Source organism: Falco cherrug, chromosome 1 (assembly GCF_023634085.1).
Source record: "Falco cherrug isolate bFalChe1 chromosome 1, bFalChe1.pri, whole genome shotgun sequence".
NCBI lineage: Eukaryota > Metazoa > Chordata > Aves > Falconiformes > Falconidae > Falco > Falco cherrug.
In genome coordinates this window covers 44,802,966-44,826,194 of record NC_073697.1, presented here as the reverse complement: position 1 = coordinate 44,826,194, position 23,229 = coordinate 44,802,966, and the positions used below count along the sequence as shown (strand labels likewise).

General features: G+C 45.8%; 2 protein-coding genes across 14 annotated transcripts in view; one reads left to right on the top strand and one right to left on the bottom strand.

Moving 5' to 3' along the window:
* The first annotated feature begins 123 nt into the window (after positions 1–123).
* On the top strand, positions 124–2,518 carry MRPL35 (mitochondrial ribosomal protein L35). Its single transcript, XM_055711044.1, has 4 exons — positions 124–279; positions 396–564; positions 1,098–1,242; positions 2,149–2,518. The coding sequence occupies exons 1-4, from the start codon at positions 252–254 to the stop codon at positions 2,335–2,337; spliced, it is 531 nt and encodes a 176-aa protein (XP_055567019.1). The 5' UTR covers positions 124–251; the 3' UTR covers positions 2,338–2,518.
* An 854-nt stretch (positions 2,519–3,372) lies between these two features.
* REEP1 (receptor accessory protein 1) overlaps positions 3,373–23,229 on the bottom strand; it is a 70,511-nt gene continuing 50,654 nt past the window's right edge. For 2 of the 13 annotated variants that reach the window (XM_055710992.1, XM_055711027.1), the window contains 2 exons: positions 18,439–18,474; positions 14,189–14,240 (listed from right to left, as the gene is read on the bottom strand). In XM_055710992.1, the coding sequence (XP_055566967.1) occupies positions 14,227–14,240; positions 18,439–18,474 (50 nt within the window). In that variant the 3' untranslated portion in view covers positions 14,189–14,226. The other 11 variants (XM_055710981.1, XM_055710995.1, XM_055710999.1 and 8 more) reach the window with 10 other exon arrangements.

The following is a 23,229-nucleotide window of genomic DNA, read 5'->3' as shown; positions in this document are numbered from 1 at the left end:
GACGCGCGGCGTGTCCAATCAGAGGGGAAGGAGGCGGCGGTATGCAAATGTCCCGGCCCGCCGCCAGCGGCCGGCTGTCCCTGACGCGGGGCGCGCCGCGGTGGGAGGCGGTTACCCCGGCCCTGCGGGGCGGGGGCACGAGGCAGGCCTGGGCCGCAGCGCCTCTGGCAGCGAGGGCAGGGCGGTCAGCAGCCGCGCGGGAGCGCTCCGCCCCCGGCGCAGCGTGACCCTCGCGGGCTGCCGTACGGGGCATGGCGGCGGCGCGCGGGGCCGTGGCGGGTGGGTGGCTGCGCGGGGCTGAGGGGAGGCGGGCGGCCATCTCGGGGTGGGGGTGGGGGAGCGCCGTGAAATGGCGGCGTGGCGCGGCCTCGCCTAAGGGGTCTGGCTCTCCGCAGGGATCCTGGGCCGCTGGGCCGGCCGCTGGGCCGCCGTGGGCCGCGCTCTCCCCGGCCTCTCGGCCTGGCGCTTCGCGCAGGTGTGGGCACCGACGGCGGCCCCGCTGTGGAGACCGCGGCTGCCCGGGAGGGCCCTGTCCGCGGGAGGCACCCCCTCGCTCCTCGGCAGGTACGGTCGGCTTCTCCTTTGCAGAAAAAAAAAAAAAAAAAGTTGAAAAGGAGGTTTATGGAGCCTCTGCTTCATGCGGTAGCCAGCCGGTCTGTGAGCCCCGCTGGCAGTGCTCGAAGCAGGGCACAGCATGGAGCGCGCCGTGCAGGCGTGGGCCCCCCCCCCCCCCCGTAACCGTGTCATAATCGGTGCCGTCCTTCGCTGATGATTAATATCCTAAAAGCAATTTGTGAATGCACATAACAGCCGAGTGCTTGCTCTTGAGCTTGAGCCGCTTTTTGTTGGTGGAAAAGAGCCATTCTGTGTGGAATATAACTTGGAAATGTATTTTGACTAGTGTGTGGCGCCGCGGTTAGCATTGGTACCTACACACTCGTTCAGTGGTGTGCTGTAATGTTACATGAGCTCTCGTTAACCTCCAAACAAGTCTCAGCCACTTGTGATTTCTCTTTATGTGAGAAAAATAGTGATAACTTGAGGAAAATGTTTCATTACTGTTCTGTGTTTTTCCATGCTTTGGGGGTGTTTTTTAGTGTCACATCTCTGCTTCCGAGTATCCTTCAACAGCCAGCGAGGACTCTCACTTACTGTAGCTTACGGAATGGAAAGAGGAAAAGCGTGAAATCTGTCGTCAAGAGGTTTCTCCGGCTGCACAATGGCCTTTGGGTTAGGAGAAAGGTAAGACACTTTAGCGATAGCTTTACAGTCAGTGAGCTAATTGTTTTACTTCCATTAGAGGGCAGTAGCTGGTGTGGAAGTTTAAAAAAAAAAGCTCTGTAGGGACAGTCATGCCTTCCTGAAAGTAGGGAGCTTGTCCTGGTTTGCTTATCAGTGAACATTACAATGAAGGGACAGAGTGTACCGTCAGCAAGTTGGCTGGTGACACAGAGCCGGGAGGAGCGGCCGATGCCCCGGAGGCTGCGCTGCCGCTCAGCGAGGCCTGGGCAGGCTGGAGAGTTGGCGGAGAGGAACCTCATGGAGTTCAGCCAAGGCCAGTGCCAGGCCCTGCCCTGGGGAGGGACAGCCCCACGCACCAGCACGGGCTGGGGCTGCCCTGAGGGGATCCTGCCCCTGCCCTGCCCCAGTTCCAGAGACAGGGAACTGCTGGGCAGGGGCCAGCACAGGGCTACAAAGATGATGGGGGCACCTCCCTTGTGAGGAAAGGCTGTGAGAGCTGGGCTTGTTTGGCCTGGAGAAGACTGAGAAGGGATCTTATCCATGTCTATAAATATCTTATGGGTGAATGTCAGAAGGATGGGGCCAGGCTCTTTTCAGCGGAGCCCAGTGACAGGACAAGGGGTAAGGGGCACAAAGTGAAACACAGGAAGTTTCTTCTGACTATGAGGAAAAACATCTTTACTTTGAGGGTGACCAGAGCTCTGGCAGAGGCTGCCCAGAGAGGCTGTGGAGTCTCCTCGGGGGACATTCCAAACCTGCCTGGACACAATTCTGTGCAACCTGCTTTAGCAGGCACTTGGACTAGGTGATCTCCAGAGGTCCCTTCCCACCCTGACCATTCTATGATTGCTGTATATATATATTTACAGCAACCCACTTAAAAGTCTTTTGTGTATTTTCTGACAGTCTGGTTATAAGAAGAAACTGTGGAAGAAGTCAGCATCTCAGAGGAAGCGTTTGAGAGAGCTGATGTTGTGCACTAGAACACAATGTAAGCTCCTTGATAAAATGACCACTTCTTTCTGGAAAAGAAGAAATTGGTATGTTGATGATCCCTACCAGAAGTATCACGATCGCACAAATCTTCGTATGTAGAAATCTTGGTTTCATTTTTGCATCTCTCTAGGAAAGAGGTGGTGGTCGTGGTGTGTGGGGCATGGTCTTAATTCTACAACATAAATCTGTAATGCCTGTTAGTTTTCTAAATAAACATATGCATATCATCTTATCAGAATTACGGGTATCAATGCCCAAAATAAAGGAATATTCAAGATTATCTTCAGCTGCAATTTGTATTTCACTTGGCGGAGGTCAAGCCGGTCACCTACATGTTCTGATGTCTGTTGGTTTCCTGTGATTGTGTGTAACTTGGATGAATACAGTCTAAACATCACTAAAAGTGAATAATTCAACATATTTAATCTTAAATTTTTTAAAAGGAACATGTTCAGATAATCCCGGGATATATTTTCCTGTGTCCATACTTACTGGTAGCTCCCTCCTTGGGGAAGGGGAAAAAAAGAGAGCAGGGTCAGCTTCAGTATTGTTGCCTGTCACAGTACCAGATAAACTGTTGCCATGTCTCCATGCCAGAGACCATAGAAAAAACCCCCACCACCCAGTGTTTCATGGCTACATGCAGTTTTTATAAGTGATGTAAAAATGTATTAGCCACCAAATCACCGAATTTCACTACAGGACTCACATTTTATATCCTGTGTTGATTTTTTTAGAAGTAGAATATATTCTTTGGGTCTTACAGTACATCCTTAAGCAGTCAATTCTGAGTATTTTCTTGTTTATTCTTTAAGCCTAACTATACCTCACACTGCTTATCTCTGATCACACATACATATGGAACACCAAGTATTTATTTCAGGGTCCTTTTGGAGTGTACAGGCCAACTGGTCTCTGGTTTCACTAAGGGCTAGATCGGAGGTTTGCTCTAGAAGCTGGTAACTTCACAAGTGTGTGACAAGCAGTTGCTTCCAGCAGTAACTTCAAAACATTCACTAATAATTAATCCATTATTAAGCAGATAGTCCCTGGTTATCGGCTCCAGAGCCACATGTATAGTGAGAGATGGTTTGCTGTCCAAGGCCGTAGCATTCCAATGAATTCACCAGTTACTCAGAGTGTTCAGTAGCTGTATTTTTTTTCCAGTTCATAATACAGAAAGAAGTTATGAAGGACATGCAGCACTTGGTGAATACATCTATGTACAGTCAGCCAGAATTGAGATAAAAATAATACAGTGATCAAAGTAATTATTCTGGCCTGCCAGATACATTGAACAGACTAAAGATGTTTTCTTCTTTTTTTTTTTTCCTTTTTTTTTTTTTTTTTTAAAGAAAAGATTAAGACTTTATTCAAGCAGTATAACAAAACCAGCAAAACATCAACCTTTGGAATACTGTTGTAATGGCCATCCTTGTGAGTCATTAAGTGTACCATTCCAGCACAGATCTTTTCTACCGAGCACAGGAAAGAAATCACACAAAGTGCACAATTATGATCCTTAAATAGTTTGTCTAAACGCAAATCCCAATGTAGTGTTCTCTGCTATTTCAAATATGGTGCTAGATGCAAAATGGGTACCCGAAACGAACAGCAAAAAGGAAACTGTGATTAACGAGCATTCAGTCACAAGTACAAGGGTTTCATCACGACATGAGAACACTTCAGAGAGCAGTCAAAGGCAGCAGGTTGTTTACATGAGGCCAAGGAGCGTTGCATCTCTCCAAGCAGCTTTCTCCCTCTTTAATAGGAATAAATAACCCAATTCTTCTTTCCTTCCGTGCTGGGTTTGCACTTACACAATTTAGATCAGTGTGGGATTAATTCCGAGGTGACAGTGATACACATGAAGTCTGTCTTGCCTGTATTTGATGTGATCCTGATTCAGCAATTGGCGACTGCTGTAACTGCGCTGACGCTGGCCCCTGCAACAAGAAACGAGGCACGGAGGGCTGCACTGCGCTGCTTTAAGCTTATTCTTTTCATAATTTAGGTGAATTTACGGTAAATTGGTGAGGTAATCGCAGGCCTGTTTACCATGGAGCATCTTCAGCTGCATTTTCCTTCCCCTCAGCCTCAATTTTACTTGCTCAAAGTAACACAAGTCTCATTTGAGCCTCGTGCTGGGTAGAGGCTGTATTTTCTACAGCTGGCCTGTTTCTTTCAGCACCGCTCTCCAGCCCACCTCTGCGGAGTCAGGAGGTGCCTGCCTGCCCTACAAGATTGATCATCGAGACCAGCAGCCCACAAGGCACCAAAACTGGGCTTTTCTTACTTAGGCCATATCTGTTGCTATTTTAAACCATCAGCTGAAAGATTTCTTGCTTTTCAGAGGAGTATCTGCAAGCGGTTAGCGAGCTTGCCCCCTCGGCCGGAGCCGGGAGGAAGCTGAGCATCGCTCCCCATCAACGCATTCCCAAGAATCCACCATCCACCCGTGCGCCCTCCCCTTGCTCCGGTCCTGCGAACCCCCGTTTGCCAGGAGGGGTCAGCAGCAGCGCAGGATGGCGAGTCGCTGAGTCGGGCTTGTTCCTTGCCGGAGGCTCAAGGGAGAAACAAACAAAAGCCTTCCTGCCTGGGGGTTATTCTGAACGAACCCAAGTGCCAAAGAGTGAAGTGACGGACTTGGGGCAACACCTGTAAACAACCTGTGTGTGGAAGATGAGGAATCAAAAGCAAATGACCGGTCTCTTTGTATACAGAACACTACAGCACTAAGTGTACGTGGTTAGGCATTCACATTTCTTGTCTATCTATACACAAATATACAGCTCAGTTGATAAATTAATACATTTTTGCCAGATATGAAAAGGTTTATTTTTCTCATTTATACAGTGAATGTTTTGAGAGATATAAGGCAACTCCCTTGTCAACAATTTCACGTCAGCACTTAAGAAATGCTAAACAGTCAAGTTTACAGTAAAACAGCAGATTAGACGCACATTTAATAATTTTAGTGAGAATCAATGTTAATACAGCATGTCTGAGAATTTGTCAGATGTTATGTAGCTCTATGTTGGGGTTTTTGGCATTATTGAGTGCAAACTTGTCAGCTTCTTTTTTATCTTATGGCAGCCCATTGCATAGCAGGGAAACAGAGCTTGCTTGCAACAGGATTTTATTTTCTGCTAACACTGCAGGCAGTTTTTCTATTTCTTTTTAACGTTTGCCAAAAGAAATCAAATAAACTCTAAAGCTGCTTAAAAGTAAAACACACAAGCTTAGCTCCTCAAAGCTTTTGCTGAGTATCTTCCAAGGACTGACTCTTCTTTAACTGCTATTTAGACAGGTTTGGTGGTTGGGGTTGGTTTTTTTAATTTATTTTCTGAAGACTTTTTCCTTCTTACCCATTGCAAAATATGATTGAATTAGCACATGTGAAGGAAATAAAATTCTCAGGTAATGAGGCCAAATACTGTGGCAGACACAGGAAATACCTGCTTGCTTTTTCCACTTCCTAGCCAGGTCAGATAAACATTTGTGCGTGCGCATCATTTGTTTCTCTCTTCCCCACATATGTAAGAAGCTCTGGGGGAAAACCTCAGGGATCCAATCAGACAGGGACGGCTGGGATATCGATGCATACCCGGCAGAGAAAAGGTTTCAAAGGCCACTTCAGATTTATCTCTGAGCCTGATACACTCCAGCCAGCTGTTGGCATCCTGGACTGCTGCACCTGGATTAGCAGTACCCTTCACCATCAAGCCCATGTACTGATCCGTTAGTGACGGCATGTTCTACGTAATGCTAAACGTTTTTCTAGTCTATGTGACAGGTCTAAGAGCAAACACAAAGGGCCACGTAATTAACTTATGTGTGAATCTCACATGCTCAACACTTACAAGGGACACCAACTTGAAGCACAAATACACAAACCCTACCACATCTTCCTCTTCTTTTATGTTTCTCGTTTATATATGGATACGAATACACCACTCCATCTGGTTCTTGTGGCTCTAACCAAACTCCATGCTACAGGTGAAACTTCAGGCTTCAAATAGCGGCTGAGACCCAGCACCCTGTTCTGCTCGTGCAAGTAGAACAGCAGCACCTCGCCAGGAAAGCAGGGCACTGGGACTGACACTTGCAGGCAGGGGAGAAAGGTGCGTTTTCCCCTGGAAATGCATCACTAAAGCAGTTCTAATTTCTGTTGCTGCAGCTAGTACAAGCCTGGCTTGCTCACACTTTAAAACTGGCAGTAGAACATTTGCCACAAGTGCTACGATTTAGTTCTAGCCACCATAATTTTCCACACAATACTCTTCTGGCTCAGGCTGATCAAAATTAAGACTCCCCCTTCATTACATCATTGAAACCATTTATTTTCTCTCGCACGTCTCTTCCTCGTCCTCTGTAAGTGGCTCTGTCTCTATGGTTTTTGGCATAATGATTCTCTCAGAACACGTGACTTACTTGCAGAAAGAGCAATGGAGTTGCAGCTCAGCTTTCACTATTGAATCTTGGACATTTTGTACAGTCAAAGTACTTTGACATTTGTTACATCATTCACAGTCTTGAAGAGGAAGGGAAGAAAGAGAAATCCATGGGTTCTGCAAATCCACTTCATTAATGATAAAGCCATAAATAAATACACTGTCAATGTATCATCATGAGTAACTGATTATTTTTGTTTCTGCTGTGCATTCACAGAGCTAGAGCTATGCAGACACAAATGAGAATTGGCAATGTACAGCCTTACAGGATTGGCGTTGAGTGGGTGTACCCTCTGCAAACAAAACAAGGACTCTTCACCTGCAGGTGTCTGCCAGACTGTCCTACCCATGTCACGGACAAACGCGAGAAGCATGTAACAGAAGGATACAGAGAGAGGAGAGAGAAAGGCCATGTCTACAATGCTGTACATCAAAGCACATCCATCCCACTGCTGTTTCCTACATTATTAACGAGTAGCTCTTTAAGGCAGAAGAGAGACATTCTGTGGATCTTGGTGCTATTGGCTCATTGCACTCACATTGTTTCAGTGGCAGAGGACGAGGTACTTTTCTTCCTGAAGCGAGGTCTAAGGGTCCTAGGCGGTGCCTGCAGAAAAGCAAGAGAAAACTTCAGTGGCATAATAGGAAACATTTTTTCTTTCCTTAAAACTCACCCACCTTTGTGGCACCAATCCCATTTCAGGCACGAAGTTAGGGAGAAGCAGATCTTAGCCCTGAAGATCGTTAATCAATGGCCAGGTGAGGAATAAAGCCTTTAAGAAACCTGTTGTAGTCCTTTAGTCAGGTTACACCAACACCTTTGCCTCTGGTGCTTGGTTAGAAGTGTGGCTAAAAATTGCTAATAACTAATGGTCAAAGGAGCCAGGGCCAATTGGTGCCATTTACAGCAGCTCATGGATCAAGAGAGCAAACCAGTGGCTGAAAGCCAGCTCAGGTGTCTCCCAGCCCATCCTGCACTGTCCAACCCAGACGCAGCCCCTCTGAGGGTACAGCTCATTGGGGCATTGCAAATCTGAGGGGGTCCCCGAGGTGAAACACACTGGGCCTGTAATTCTTACAAAGCAGAACTCTTAAAAGATCAGCTTCTTGCTTGGGAGACAGGCCAGACACAATCCATTGAAATTATTTTAGAAGCCAACTATCGCAATTCTTTGCAGTCAGCTGATGCAGAGAGCTTTAAAAAGAAGCCCTGAATGCCCAGGAAGGGCCAGACCAACTCCATGAAACTGGTTTACTGTGATTAACACCGTTCTCCAGATTGAGACAGACTAGCAAACAAACAAACAAACAAACAAACAAAGCCCCCTAATCTGCAGCATATACTTCTCTCAGAAAACCTTTGGCATGGCATTGTGCCTTTCGAGCTTCACAAAAAGAAATGGTTAGCAGATGTTGCGGAGGAGCACAAATTCTCAGTGTGGAGGCCTGTCATAGCATCATGTAACACTGCAGGGCCTGGTAAGCTGTTCTGCTCCATTTAAATAAATATCCAAAGCCTTGTTTTCTCTAACAGCATCAACCTATTCACCTGTAAGACCCTGACAGGATCTTACCATTTATAAGTGAGGACTTTGTAATTTCTATTTTATAGGACATTCAAACCCAAGGTCATGCTGTGTTTCCACATTCCTGTGATGCAGCAAGGTATAAATATTCACACAAATAAGGGACTACAGCATGGCGAGGTTTTGTTTAGATTCCATCCAAATCTCCACCTCTTTTAGCTTGCCCATGGACCAAAGTAGTTTCTCGCAAAGATGGGATTCATCCGACATCTCACTCCATCTTCCAAGCCTGAAATTTTGCCCCAAGTGTCCACTGTGAATTCCCAAAAGCACAACACAGCCGGATGGGACTTTTGCACCCAGAAACGCACAGCTGGAGGAGAAGAGCTGAGGAAGAAAGCTGCTATGCATGGCAGTCAGGGATCCTGCACCACGCCAGACTCCATAGCTGCTGGCTCAGAATCACTATCTGTAAACCAGGAGCCCTGGGATGCAGCTGGACAACCAGAGCAGTACCTCCTGCAGCTTGGGAGAAGGCTGCTCTTTGAGAAGCCAGGTGGCTTTTAAACCAAAGCAGCCATTAACTGCACAGCAAAGACTCTTAAATTAGGAATGAATAACTCAGCCTCCTTTGGGAGGCCACTAGATAGCTCTGAGAGTAGCTAGAGAGGCTGCACCTTTGTAAGTTAAGAACAGAGCAGCCCAGCTTCTGGTGAGAGCCCCCAGTTGTAGGACAACCCACCAGAAGGACATAAAACTGCTAAGCAAACCACACCGCTCCTGCTCCCTCACACTGAGCCACGGGGAGGGTAGGAGATCACCCAGCTCAGATCTGAGAGCTCCTGGCTGTGGCTCCATCCCCCCAGCCCAGATCTGGAAGGAGTCTTTGCCTACAGCATCTCCCATGGAGGTTTTATTTCCTCCACAACAAAATGTTGCTAAAATATCTTTTTGGTAAACCACAGTGTGAGATCTGTGTCTCCTTTAGTTCTTTTCTTTCCATGAAGCAGCTTAAAGCATACTTGTTCATACAGTGCCTGATTCAAAAACCTATCGAAGTCATGAAGAACTGCCACTGGTCTCGGTGGGGTTTGTGTAGGTGTGAACTCAAGCGAAAGGAACTGGGCTCTGAACTGTGGCTGCTGGCTGCTCTCACCTTAACTACCCTGCCTTGGGGGTGAGAATGTATTTTCCTCTACAGACATGAAAAATCATGCTATCAAAAGCAGTTGATAGCCAAATCTTGTCACGCAAATACCTCCAAATTAGCACATGATTTAGAGCTCGATCCAAGTTTTGCAATTCAGATCCAACTCTGAAGCCCTGTGTAACTATTATCTCCACAGGCACTAATTCAGACTTCTTTCAGGAAATGCACGCATGCAGGAAAGTGAGCAAACCCATATCAAGACCCACTCTTGAAAGACCAGAAATGTATTGTTTGGACTCGGTGTTTTTAGACCAAAGAGAGATGTTCATTCAGTTGAAGAGTCAAGTAATATCGGAAGGAGGAGCCTTGACAGTATGGAAGTACCTCAAGGGGTTGATCCTTCTTTTTGGGCCTTTTGTTCATGAATGCACAATCCATTGAATCGTTCTCTTCATCATCTGAGAATACAGAGCCTTTTGTTTCACAGTTTGCCTCAGGTGTTTTTTCATACTTACTGTCCACACCTATTTAACACGGCCATTTACAGTCTAAACGTGAAGACAAAGGATGAGGAAATCAGTGATGGTTTGATTCACACTCTGCCAAATGCCACCTCACTGCAAAGCCATGCATCTTCCAGGGATTAATAGTCAGAAGGTTCACACATCACACTCCAGTAATAGTAGCTGTGGGGTTAGAAATCAAAAAGCTCTTGTTTATGAAGCCATTATAAGCTCTACTTAGACTATTTTACATGGAATTGTGACTAAATTCACAGCCTCTGACATTCTGGAGGTTGACTCTGAAAAGGTGGGGGGTTTTTTGTTTGGCTCAGCAATAAATAAAATAGCTGATTTCTTGAATTGCTGATTCTGTCTATACTTCCTGCATCTACTGCTTCCAGGAGTGTCTTTGAGAAGTCACCAAATCAATGTTGAAGCCCTCTGGTCAGTATAGAGAGCTGCCTAGGATGCAGAAATATGAAGCACAGCAGCACTAATAAACTTGAAGCTGAGAGAGCTCAAGCCAAGCACAGCCTGAGATCCACTGAAGTTAACCAAAAGCCTCACGAACCATTGAATGGACCCTGAGCAAGGTGTGTTGCTTGAAGACCAGAGCAGGGAAAAAGTCTCTTTTCTGTCATCTGGAGTAAATCTTACGGAGCATTAACTCCACTGATGGATCTGAAGGCAGATTATGGCCCCATGACTACAGACCACTAACGCCTGCTTGGTGGTTCTTACCCTTGTAACTGACAGCATCATCTTTGTGGGGCTGGTCATGTTGCACAACACAACCCATTTGCTGCCTTCAATCCAGACAGTGAAGCAAGATGGTATTTTTAATGGACAGTCCAAAGCAAGAGGTACAGAAGAAGACACCCAGCTTGACCAAGCTTCCTGCATCTCCACAGACAGTTTCTTACCAGCAGGGCTGGAGCTTTCTCTGTTTCACTGATAGTTAGGCTCTTTTCATTCTGAAACATGTCAGGAGTGGAAGTGCTTGCTGTTTAGATAGCATTAATCACAATTATTTGGCTCTATATTTAGACTGTTGTATGAACATACATAGAAATAATGCTCCATGCCTCTTGTCTCAGTCTGACTGTAAGACTGCTGGACCAAAGACTAAAACCCAAAGTCTAAAGCCAAAGAGGATTCTTAAACATCTAATACTTATTAATCCATTTAGATTCTTAAAGCACAAAAGAACTGAATTCTCCAACAGCTCTTTCAGATGGGTAAGAGAGACAAAGGGGAAGTGCTTTGGCCACAGCAACACCACGAGTCATGAGCAGGTCACCGGGGCTCTCTCCAGTGCCAAATTAAAGTCAGCAGCTGAACGCTCTCAGCCCACAGGATATGGCTGCTGCTCAAGAGAGCGGTGAGCACCATCCCCGGGCCACTGACCCCCTGTTTCTACCCCTTTATCATCATTTGCGTGGGCAGGCTGGAAGACACCATCGCAGGTTTCCAGGAAGAGCTGGAAGTTGACTTTTTTCCCAGCTGTATGGAAAATGCTGACAGTTACGTTGCAGAAAGGCCCAGGATAATGCTGAATTGGGTTTTTTCTATGTATGACCACAGCATTAAGACTACACTGTGGGGAGAACTGAATGTTCTCTAGACCACATGGCAAAACACTACAGGAACATTTTATTTTAATTACTATCTTAACCTTCCACTTGGGAAGTGAGCTACCCAGGAGGAGCCTAGCTTAGGTCATCTTGGATGTGGAAGCCGGCCCTTGGTGCCACTCTAAGCCAAGAAATAATGGAGTCAAGTTTGTTTTAAATGCTGTTTGTTCAGCAAAGCCTGAACCAAGCACGCCCAAATCTGCAGCCTGGAGGCCAAGTACTGCCCCCAACACCAATTCAAATGACTGCTCCCAGCTGTCCTCTTCTCCAGAGGTCCCTCAGATGTGGACTGCAGGTTGGACTTCAGGGAGTTTGTTTCCAGACAGTAAAAATAGGTCAGGTCTACTTTCAACTGCCTCACTGAGGTTTGCATAGCAGCCCAACACACCTCCAGCCATGTGCTGCTGCAAGGAGACAAGGGCTTTCCCCAGGGAAAAGAGGACCTTGAATGGGACAGGATGGAGGGGTGTTGGAGAACCAGAATTAGAGTACTCAGTGACCAGAGTGCAGAGACACTGCTGAAGCCGAGAGCATACAGGATCAGGTAAATGTGCCCTGCTCCCGTTCATCTACAGCCAGCAGCTATTCTGCTGCAAAAGGAGACAGAAGGAACTCTCAGCCCTGATAACAGAGTACATTGCTTTTTGCATTCTTCTTCTCTCTCTGAAACTGGGTACTGGGAGAAAGACAGGCAGCTCTGCCACCCGTGTCGTCTGTCTCCGTGGCAGGCACAGCAGAGGCACAGCCTCCTGCAGCCTCTTTCATTCTTTCCACCAGCCTGAGCGCCACATCCATGTCCTGGAGCTGCTTCCATGAAGATAAAGAGAGCTCAGCCTCCAAGCTAACGCATACTGCTTTGAAACCCACGGCAGAAAGATCTAAACTCCACCGGAAGTTGGGCTGACACCCTCTTCTCCCCTGCCTCATCTCATTGTGAACGAAGCACTGAAAACCAGCCAAATGGGAACCACTTTTGCTTCAGCCTCACTGAACTGGAAAAGGGGAAGAAGTGGATTTATCCCAGGCCTCTCCACTACATTTCTGACCATTGATGACAGCAGATCTTGAATACACAGGGCCCTTTCTTTAAGAGCAGGAGCAAGAAGGGAGGACTCCCTGCCCATCCTGCCTCAGGGAGGACATCTGTATTGTGGGCAATCCCAACCTTGTGCTGATCTAGAGTGCCAGACTTTGTCCCATGTTTGTGGAAGCATCACACTGTTGTGGGACTGGAGGCAACTCATCTCCAAGGGCTGGCTGCTGCGTGAGCACCAACTCTGAAGTTTGTTGGTTTTTTCTGAATAGGGTGATGACAGGATAAAAACCTACTTTTCCTCCACCAAGGGAGTGATTCCTCTGCAGGAGAAAATGTAAAACAAGGGACTAACCAGAATAATAAGCACACATGTGAGGAATTAGTGAGAATGGATGGGTTCTGGGACACCAAGGTTTGTTTCTGGTGAAGGTAAAGACTGAGGAGCAAAACATGTCACAACTGGCACATGCTTCTTGAGGACAGCACTTGGCCTCAGGTGACCTCCTGTGTGTTTCTAACAGCCATCTTTAGGGTATGAGGCTGTGGGGCCCTCAGGCCACTATCAGATGTCCCCAGAGTGGCAGAGCCAGCAGTGTGTGCTGCTCCAGGGAAGCAGCTGACAGCCCCAGAGACTGTCACAGCCAGGAGGTAGCACGGACCACATACCAGACAACTCTCCTGGCTCTCTCATCTTTGGGAGACTCTCACTCCTCATCTCAGAGCAAGCTGTGTTTCGAAGGTCTCCACCTGTTATGGTTATGGTTCCACACTTCTGCATGGAGGGGCAGAATCGCTGCAGAAGCGGGAAATCCACTGGTGTGCCAGGATGAAAGCTGCAGCTGCCTCCTGCAAACGTCTTTTCAGCATCCAGACCAGATTACACTCCTCTCTTCACTAAGGCAAGACAGAATCTGACTGTAAACAGTCTAAGGAAATGGACCCCTTAACTCCAGTTCCTATAATTCTATTCTAATTCATTCAAAGGGAAACAATATAACACATTGCGTGGGAAGCCCTGAAGCTGGGCTTATTTCAAGTTAAAGTAGACATCCAAGTGTTCTGCAGAGTTGGGATCTAAGCTATTAAATACACAACAGGAAAAAAACCAGGATAGACAAGGGAATATAGGGCCAGACTGTCATCGTCTTTAATCTCTATGATTCAACAAGGGCTAAGAAATCTCACTTGCAAAACTCTTTCTACAGCAACAAATGGGATTCAGTAGCATGCTGGGTTTTTTTAGCAATTGCTTTGATTCAGACTCTGGTCTATGCTGCTGTGTAAATCTGGAGTAATTCCTACGGATTTTCATGAGTACAACAGGGTCAGGACCTGGCCCACTCTAAATACAGATGAGCAAATGACTTTGATCTAGATTCTCTGAAAAATGTGGGCACTTAGGTACAGTTACAGTGAGAATCAGGCACCCCAATACCTTTGAGAGAAGCTGGGCTCCCCTTATTTTGCTGGGCACAATACTTCTTCCTCCCACCACTGTAATTCCTTGGGAGCAATGGGGAAAACCACAGTCACAGACTGCACAAGCCAGGAACAAAGTATTGTATTATTGTAAAGGAAGATAAAGTCACTCCAAAGCTAAGCCTTTCCAGGGGATAATTCACATAAAGAGGTTTGCACACAACTTAATAGGAGAACGAGAAAATATATTTATTATACGATGGTGATCAGCTTCTTGTCCCTGCAACAAAGATAAATTTGCCATCATTTCCAAAAGACATTGACCAAAGTCATGTACTTCCCCAACAGTTTTCATTGCCAAACCAAGAAGTTAGGAGCAGCCAACTCCACCAGCACACACTGCCTGGAGCCACAAAACAGAGGCAGACAGCCTTTCCAAAGCTGGAGTCAAGTGCAACCAAAGCAAACAAGTCTAATCATATCAACAAAGTCATCCGTTAATGAAAACACATCCCACAAATGATTAAGTTGTTAAGTGCCAGTCTATTCCAAACACCTCAGAACAAAACTCATGCAATCTGTAACACTTACATCAGCATCCCATAATATTTACATAGAGAAAAGGAAAGAATAAACTGTTAGGGGAAAACATTTGGGTGTAGAGGGGGAAGGAACATTGTTTCAGAACACAGAAATCTTCATCTTTGCTTTCATAATATCTGTGGTTCAACTGGAATTTATTAAACAACAATTAATGTTTTAACTTTCTGTTGTTAAAATGCAAATATACTTAAAGAACCTACTGATCTTCTATGAAAATATTTCCTTCCCTGAAATAACGAAAATAAGTATGAAAGTATTTTTAAATACCCAGACAAACTCCCAAACTGCCACTGAGAGGTACCACTGCAAAGTGATGCAAATCATCCCTGTAAAAATTTGATTCAACATTTAGTAAAGGGAAGTTTTAAGGAACAAAATGCCTAGAGCAACAGAAAGTTGTCATTTGTTCTTTAAGTTCAATGAAAAAAATGTAAAAAAAAAATCCCCAGAACAAGAGCTGGAAGTGAAACTGGCTAAGAACAAAAATGAAACAACCTACACCACTTAACTGAATTAGTTTCAGAGATATGTGAACAGCCTCCTTGATGCAAAGTCAATTAGTTTTTTAGGAGAACTTTCCACTGTAATAATCTCATGTGCAATTAGTAACATACCACAAAGAAGGAGCTGAATACATCTAATATATCAATAAGGTGATTTGTTTAAAACACAATTAGGTGAATGTCCCATTAAGGTCCTTGCTGAGCCATACTGCTGATTGTGTGTGACCTGTCACCTTCTGTTCAGGGTGCCAATCACATGTAGCAAGAGATCTAACGTTTTTTTATTGGGAAAACTCCAGGGGCTGGCTTTATGCTGCAACACCTTGCGGACGGCTGACTGAACATGTCAGCTAGGTTGACCATCAGCCACTGCCGACCTGCAGTTTTTAAGGCACAGGTTACTCTACCAGTCACCACTATGGAGTGCACACTCAAAAACCAGTCCCATTCGTCGCTATTTTCCTTGCACATTTCTTATATTGCCTAAGGCTCCCGATCAGTATTTTAGTATTAAATTCTCCCTCAAGTACATGCAGCCACAATAGTTCTCCTGATATACAAATGATTCTTCAGTGTCTGCTAGATATATTTATTCTATGCAAGGATTAAAATTGTTTACACCTCTCAACCCTGCCACAGGTCTTTGCAACAGCACCTAAGAGACGTTAGTTGAGAGAATACCACCAAACATAATATTTGTTACTTCTTAAAAGCCAGTTCCAAGCAAGATTGTTTAATATTGCCCAGAGTTTAAGCATCTACCAGACAGTGCCAAAAGACAAACAGAGATCTCTGGAGATTTTCACTCTGTCCTTCCTGAAGGGAAAAAAGAGCTCTTACGTAATTGTATCATTGTTCCTTAATGCTGCAGCTTGACTTTCAACAGGACGTGAACATAGAAGAGATAAATCAGAAACTTGTATAAAGACTTGGAAGGAGCTTTGCCAGTGAAGGCCTGCCACTGAACAAGAGTAAGAAGAGCTGGCACAGAAAAGATGACATGCTAGAGTATATATAGTGGGACACACTTGTAGTTAGTGAAGCTGCCCAGAGCCAAGGAGGAGGAATGTCCTGAATTGTGTCAATGCTTTGTCATGTGCAGACTGTAAGGCTGGCTGGAGTGAGCCAACTGGGCAAGAAAGAGCTCTTCTGTGAAACAAACAGCTTCAGCAGCAGAGGAGCCCACCACCGCTGACAGTGACAGATCCGCTGCAGTGCAGGGGGAGCTCATGCTGCACCCAGCCTGGCCTTCAGTCTCTGCCTAAATGCACACTCCACGGCACCAGCAGGCCACATCCTTGTGAAACCTTCTCTCAGGGTATCATCTAGGGAGCAAGATGGGCAGACTTCCGCTCCCACCAGCCTGTGCTCTCCTAAGAGCTGTGGGGCTTTCTGTGAGTCAGCCTGTGAAAGAAACAATTTTCACCTGCAAGAGCATTAAGCCAACTGCTCCTGCCAAAAAGGCTGCACCGTGGCTCTAAACCAGCCTTTAATACTCCTGCTGGAGGTAAGGCTTGACTATCTGCCCATCGAGATTATTACTCTTTGGAAATGGGTACTGTTAATAATTGTACTCTGAAACTGGCTATGCAAAAGTCTGCAGCAAGGGAAGATGAGTGCCAATAGTTGAGGACAACTCAGTCCTAGCTAAACAAACTTAGCTTCTTTCTTGCCCCTGCTTTTTTTGGCATTGGAAAAAAAAAAAAGTGTTCACATTACGTAGTCAGCTCTCTAAGCTACCAAATCTGGACTTACAAAGGAGCATTTTAAACGGGAGGCCATTGTCTGAGAGTGCATTAATGCATCTATTGCCTTGGAGACAGAGAAAGGGCAGCCTGTGGAGACAGAATGAACCGTCTATGAGATAAAGCCTCAGCATAACCCTATTGACATGGTCTAAGGGACTGGATTATGTCAGGGAAAAAAGTAAGACAAGCCAACCTGAAAGACAGGGAACGCAATTTAAACCAGATCAACATGACTTTGGGCCCAATTTGTAAACATATTGGATTGATTACTGCTTTAGCATCATTAAATGACTTTCCAAAGATTAACTCATGACTATTAAGCTCTCAAGGATTTAGTGATTCTTTTTATAAATAACACTTTGAAGTCAAATCCATAAAATTGATTAGGCTAAAATTAGAAGGGTGCTAATAAAATGCACTGAGAATGCACGTGTTTCATGACTGCTTAAACAGATAGCACCTTAAACAGGCTTCATTCTCCTGCACAGCAGCACACTCATCCCAAATGTGCCAGTGCAAAGAACCAGAAAAGGACAACAGGAAGAGTGACAAACCCAATATGGGGCTTGGTTTGCCACCTACGCAGTGTGCAAGGAGCCTGTGTGAGGCTGGGATCATCAGCCTCCAAGCACTAATGCTGCTCAGGGCTGCATGGCACATCAGGTGCAAGGCAGCAGGATGGCACGGATCATTGCAGCATGGTGGCAGCACTGTGATCTTTCATCCCTTTGCTGCTGTCCCCAGGTTGATTACAGTGGGCAAAACAAACAAGAAGCACATGAGATGAGAAGGAATTCTGAAGGTCTTTTGCATCCACTAACATGAGATGCTGCCAGTCTGGATTTATTCTTTCTCCCCAGACAAGCTGCTTGGCAGCCTCATCCTCTGGCATGCCCAAATCAGAGGTCTCCCCCTCCTCTCGTCTGCCACTGGGACAAAATGCAGTACAGCTCAGATCTTAGCAACCAAGCTAACTGGTGCAGCACTGAAAAGACCACTGGCAGCTAAACTGTTGACTACACTCCTAAGTTTGTAAACACAGTAAATGCTGGGAACAGCGGGGACATATTTCAAAAACAGCTCTAGCGCAGACTGCAGCAGGCAAGAGTCTGTTCAAACCTATTTTGTCATACCAGGGTCTGCTACCAGGCTTTGCTATACGCTCTGCTCATCCCAAACACAAATGCCTCTCCACTAACAGAGAAACATGTGCCAGTCCTTAGGGAACAGAACAAAACCGGGCTGGGACTGAGGAAGGCTTGCTCTTGCTGTGTTCCCAGTGGTTTTACACTAGCACTGGGGGATATGGGGTAGAGGAGTTAGACTGGTGCAGCAAGGACCGTGGCACATCCTCTAGAACACAAAGGACTTAGGTTTTTCTCCAGAGAAACGCTCCCCAGCCTTGGGTAACATATGTCAGTAAGGTGAGAAGCACCACAACACTTGCCATCAGCACACACACAGCTCACAAACTCACTCACAGCCTGGCTTTCCCCTGTTTTGTTCCCCTGGTGTTAGGAAACCCAGTGAGCAAGAAGAGCAGCAGGAGCAAGCCAGGCTGGGGAACACAGCCATGCCTGAAAGGGATGCGTGGGTATCAGGGCACAGGAAATCCAACACTCACCTCTGAGGAGTCGGCATACTGAGCAACACGTGCACACTGAAAGAGGAGCTGAGCATTAGGAACTCATCAGGCTAAGCTATTAACTCTCAAAAAAAACCACTTGGCATCAATTTGAGGTGGACTTCAAGGCCCTCGTGTGCACAGAGAGATGATTGTCTCTATTCACCAGCACAGAGTAGACTCCAGAACGTGCCTCACCCCAGGCTATGTGCCTAATGAGTGTTAAGGCTGGGATTACGTACAGCTCCCTGACTCTGTTCTCAGATCACTAAACAGAAATAACTCCTGACCAGAGGGACCCGAGAGTGTGGATAAGCAACACAGTGCAAAAGGCTGTATGATAATAAACACGGGGTGCAATACTGGGGCTTGTATTGCTACATGCCTGGGGTTTTTTCAGTAGATTTTGACTTCTACAACCACTGGCGCAGCCATTCACACAGCTTCTGAAGGAAAACTATCCACAGATTCCTGATCTTCCTAAATCAGGAATGTGCTTAGAAGTCCCACAGGAATGTGCTTAGAAATCCCACAGGAATTATATTTTGGTGGAATTACTGTAAGAACGAAAGCAACCAAGGGAACTGCTTTGCATCCTCCAATGCAAATGCAGGTGATACACAGCTGTTCATAAAAGTGTGACCTTTACAGCTTCATCTTGTGGATAACTTGTGTTCCAGGAAAGAGCCTTCCAATAATTTCCAGTTTAAGCCTTCTAATTTAACCCCTCAAGTGGCATCAATGGCTCCAGATAAAAAAAGCTTTTGAACAAAAAAAAGATTTGAGGTTTGTGTGATATCTTTAGTCATAATTAATCTGCAGTGTAGACACTGAAAGTTCTTCCATAGTTTCACAGTCATTTTAAAAAAGCATAAACTAGTTCTGCTGCTGAAAGCTGATGTCCCATTGCCCCTCACACTCTGGCCTCCACCTTCCTTGTCCCACCGCTGATCTCTGTGCTGCTGCTCTCTACTGGCTTGAGGGTCTGACCCAGGTCAAGAGCAACCTGGAAGCAAGGAACCACATTTAACTTGAACCTGTTCCCTGACTGGGATCAGCATATGTAAGTAAGATTTAAACATGTCCAAGGGAAAGAACGGTATGGGGCAGAAGCAAGCAGTTGGGTCATACCCTTTCAAGAGGAGTGCTGGTTCACATCAGCTGGATGCTGCCATGAAACTATGGCCTTCGTATAAAAGAGATGAGTCTCAACCAGTGTCAAGAGGACTGCTGTAGGCTGAGCCTCTGATTTTACACAGATGGTAGCTGATCACAGATTTATGACAGTTTATTTTCTGAGAGCTCATACAACATATCCATACATGTTGTTCTCACGCATCTTTCTGGAGTTTTTCTGCTTGGTGGGGACTGAACTACGCAGATATATTCCGAATGCTGATATTCCCCTACCTTTGTTCTGTCCTACAAAGCCTTCAGCACTTGAGCGCGAAACCAAGAAACGGCCTTGACTCGCTCCTGCATATAACAGTGGAGAATATCAGAAAGCACACTGGGCATTTCTGCTTTGAAATCATTCCATCTGAGAATGTTCTCTGCCTGGGATAAGCTTAAGCAGAAAGGGCACTGGGTCTGGGCATTACGGAGGGTGGTTCTGTAATATGTGATTCTCTATCCCAGACAGCGTCAGCTCTGGACATTGACCATTCTGTGATGCAACACAAATCTCCTGCTGCTGAAATATGTCCCACTGACTTACACAAAAGCAAGGCTGCCCTCCAGTACCCAGCCCACGCTGGAGGCTTCTACTGACATCAACAACTGTGAGACATGTTTGCATCAGCTATGGGATTGAGCTATGTGACACAGTGGTCAATATCGCACTCCTCAAGTCACATGTGTCACTCACCAGCCATCACAAAGTGAACAAGTTTTATCTGCACAGTCCAGGATGTTTTTAAGGCAATACTGTAAGGTTAAGAAGTGCAAAAGCCACACACACCCCCACACACTCCATTGATAGTCACATCTGTATGTAGATTGTTACTGGACATTTGCCAGAACAACAGGATTGCCTTGAAAAATATTTGGAAATGTTGCTCTGGAGCCTCCAGTTTTCCATAACTATGAGTAGCACATGACATTTACAGTTCCCAAAGGAAAGAGACAGTTCTGCCTATGGAAGAAGCACAGGTTGGAACAGGCATTGAAGCTAAAATATCACAGGCTATCATCAGGGTGCCAGGACACTAAAATGAGAAATGCTGAACTAAGACCAAAGCAAGAGATCAGATAAAGAAGACAGGTGGTGGGCCTGCTACATGGAGGAAGGCTGATCATCATGTTTCCTCAGTGTGTGTCAAAGGAAGGTGTGCACATGCTTCACTGGAGCGGTGGCAATGCCTCATGTAATGGAGAGAGGGGTGGTGGTGTTAGCAGCCACACACAAATCATGGCAAAAGCAGCCTTTGCCCCTTCGTGTTGTCTGCATGTAGCTTTTGACTGGGTGTGAGGAAGAGGAGAAGGGTCTTTCTGTGGTATGGGCATGAATATAACTGGAGCCCCATTACACACTCAGCAGTCCGGCTCCTGTGGAAGGCCATCCACATAAGCGAGACTGCTCAATGTGTAGTAGACACCACTGAAAGGCAGCAAAGACAGCAAAAGGTAGAGGTAAAAAAATAAGCAGCAAAAGGTCAAGGAAAAGAAGGAATAATTCCCTTGTCTCAAAGGCAGCTCTTGCATATTCTATTTCTTGGCCTCATAAGACACTCTTCAGCAGGCAAAAATAAACCTTTGCTGTGTCTGCATGCAGTCGTTACTAAGTAAATGCCAAGCACTTCACACGGTGCTTTGTGTCAAGAGGAGATTCAGAGAGTCACAAATCCATCTACCCAGCATCAGTCACATAAAAATAACAACAATGGAAACGAAACAAGCTGAGCAGTCATTCAATGTAGCCTGAGTACAGCGTGGTCCTGCAGCTAGCTTTTGGCCACAGCCAAAGCCCACCAGTGTCAGGAGAGTCTTTTCATGGGTTTCAGTGGGCTTGGAAACATACCTGAGAGATGTGAAACCAGAAGCTGAACCACTCCTGGTGCTCACAGAAGGAGTGGGGGGGTTTCAGCAGTGTCATCTGTGCAGGGAAGACAACAAACCTCTCTCCATCCCCCTGTCTTTCCAAATCACTTTCTTTCAGATGTCATATCTGCTCACAGTCACACAACAGGACTGGAACTAACAACACCAAGTTCCACGCCAGAACTGGTTGTGTTTTCATTGTTCAGGGAATGGGACCCACCTAAACTCCTGTAACCTTAACCTAAAGAGCCATCTCTTGTCTTTGCCTCACTGTTGTAAGCTAGGGTGTGCTTTCATGTACCATTTGTTCAGTAGCAAAGCTGGCTTGAAGAGCTTCCCATTCCTGGCCTCTTGATCTCATAACATATCTCCACAAAGGTCTTCCAAAACAGTTATTTTGGAGGCTTCCAGGAACGCAGATCAACAAATTGGTCTGAGTTAAAAATAATCCCTCAAAAACAGTACAGGAAATATTTTTAATCTGGATCAAACTCAGATTTCTTCCCGAGTACACAGCTCATTACTAGTAGACAGCCTGAGTGACCATAGCTAGGTTGTTTCATCACCTGAGGGTAGCATTTGACATCGTGTTATCACAAGGCTGCTATTCTCTCTTCCATGTGGCTATCTCTCCTGTTGAGAAAATGAAGAGCCTGTGCTAGACACAAAACTAATTCTTCGGCCTTTGTACATCCCCGACAGCCATACCAGAGAAATAAAGGAAGCTATAAAAGCACTCCCTTTGGCAATCTGTGTATGTACTCTTCCATCAAAGACTGTGACCCCCATATGACTGAGCGATGCTCACACACGCTCCCAGGCACAGGGATGCCAGTCCCAAAGTGAAAAGGGTTACAGTTGCTACAGCAGCACTTGGCTTTTCCGCTTGTAAGGCTGGCTGTGGCCTAGCGATGCCCCCTTCCTCAGGAAAACCCCACTTGCAGCAGCACTCCTCAACACATCCAGTCAGTAACGCTTCAGGTTCTTGTCCCTGCCACAGTCACTGATCAGTTGTAAATTCAGGCAGTGACTCCGAGAGCTGCACTTGCAGAGAACTGTAATAGACTGGTATGGATCGAGGATGCAGGGAAATGGGTGGGGGTGGAAGCACCTGAATGAACAAATGGCAGAAGGGCTGTAAGACTGGTACCCAGATCAGCAAGTCATCAAGATCCCAGCACTCCCACATGCAACTTCTCAGATGCCAGGGTTGGGAAACAAAGGACTGAGTAAAAGAAAGGAAAATGTAAAAAAGGACATTTCATTGTCCAGAAAGTTCTCAGAGGTAGTGGCAAGATAGAGCACTGTTACTACACGCAGAGAAGCCTTCTTGCAAAACTGGGATCAATCCATAGACATGACTTTTCCACAGATATTTTGCATATTATAATCACTGAAGTAAGGTGTACAGGAAAGCCACAGAAGAAATCTTCTAAGGTATTGACCTTAAAGTACACATGCATCTTCTACCACATATGGCTTTCACAACCTGGGCATGGGAGGTACAATTTGTTCAGTTTTACAGACACACTGAGGACCAAAGGTATGCTCCAGGTCATAACAGTATTTTGCAATAAAGTAGGGTATGAATTCATGTGTCCTAACTCATAGCCTTGCCTCCTAACCACCACACTGCTTGTTCTGCAGACACAGGACCTGTTCCTTCAAGCTCTCCCTAAAAGTCTCTGTAAACGTTTGCAGCCCCAGCCAGGCTCTCTACTAATATTCTGAAGTTGTTTCATGTATCCCAGC

Coding starts and splice junctions, on each gene's coding strand:
- MRPL35 (XM_055711044.1), top strand. CDS start 252: ATGGCGGCGGCGCGCGGGGCCGTGGCGG. Junction 280..395: donor GGCGCGCGGGGCCGTGGCGG/GTGGGTGGCTGC, acceptor GGCTCTCCGCAG/GGATCCTGGGCCGCTGGGCC. Junction 565..1,097: donor ACCCCCTCGCTCCTCGGCAG/GTACGGTCGGCT, acceptor GGTGTTTTTTAG/TGTCACATCTCTGCTTCCGA.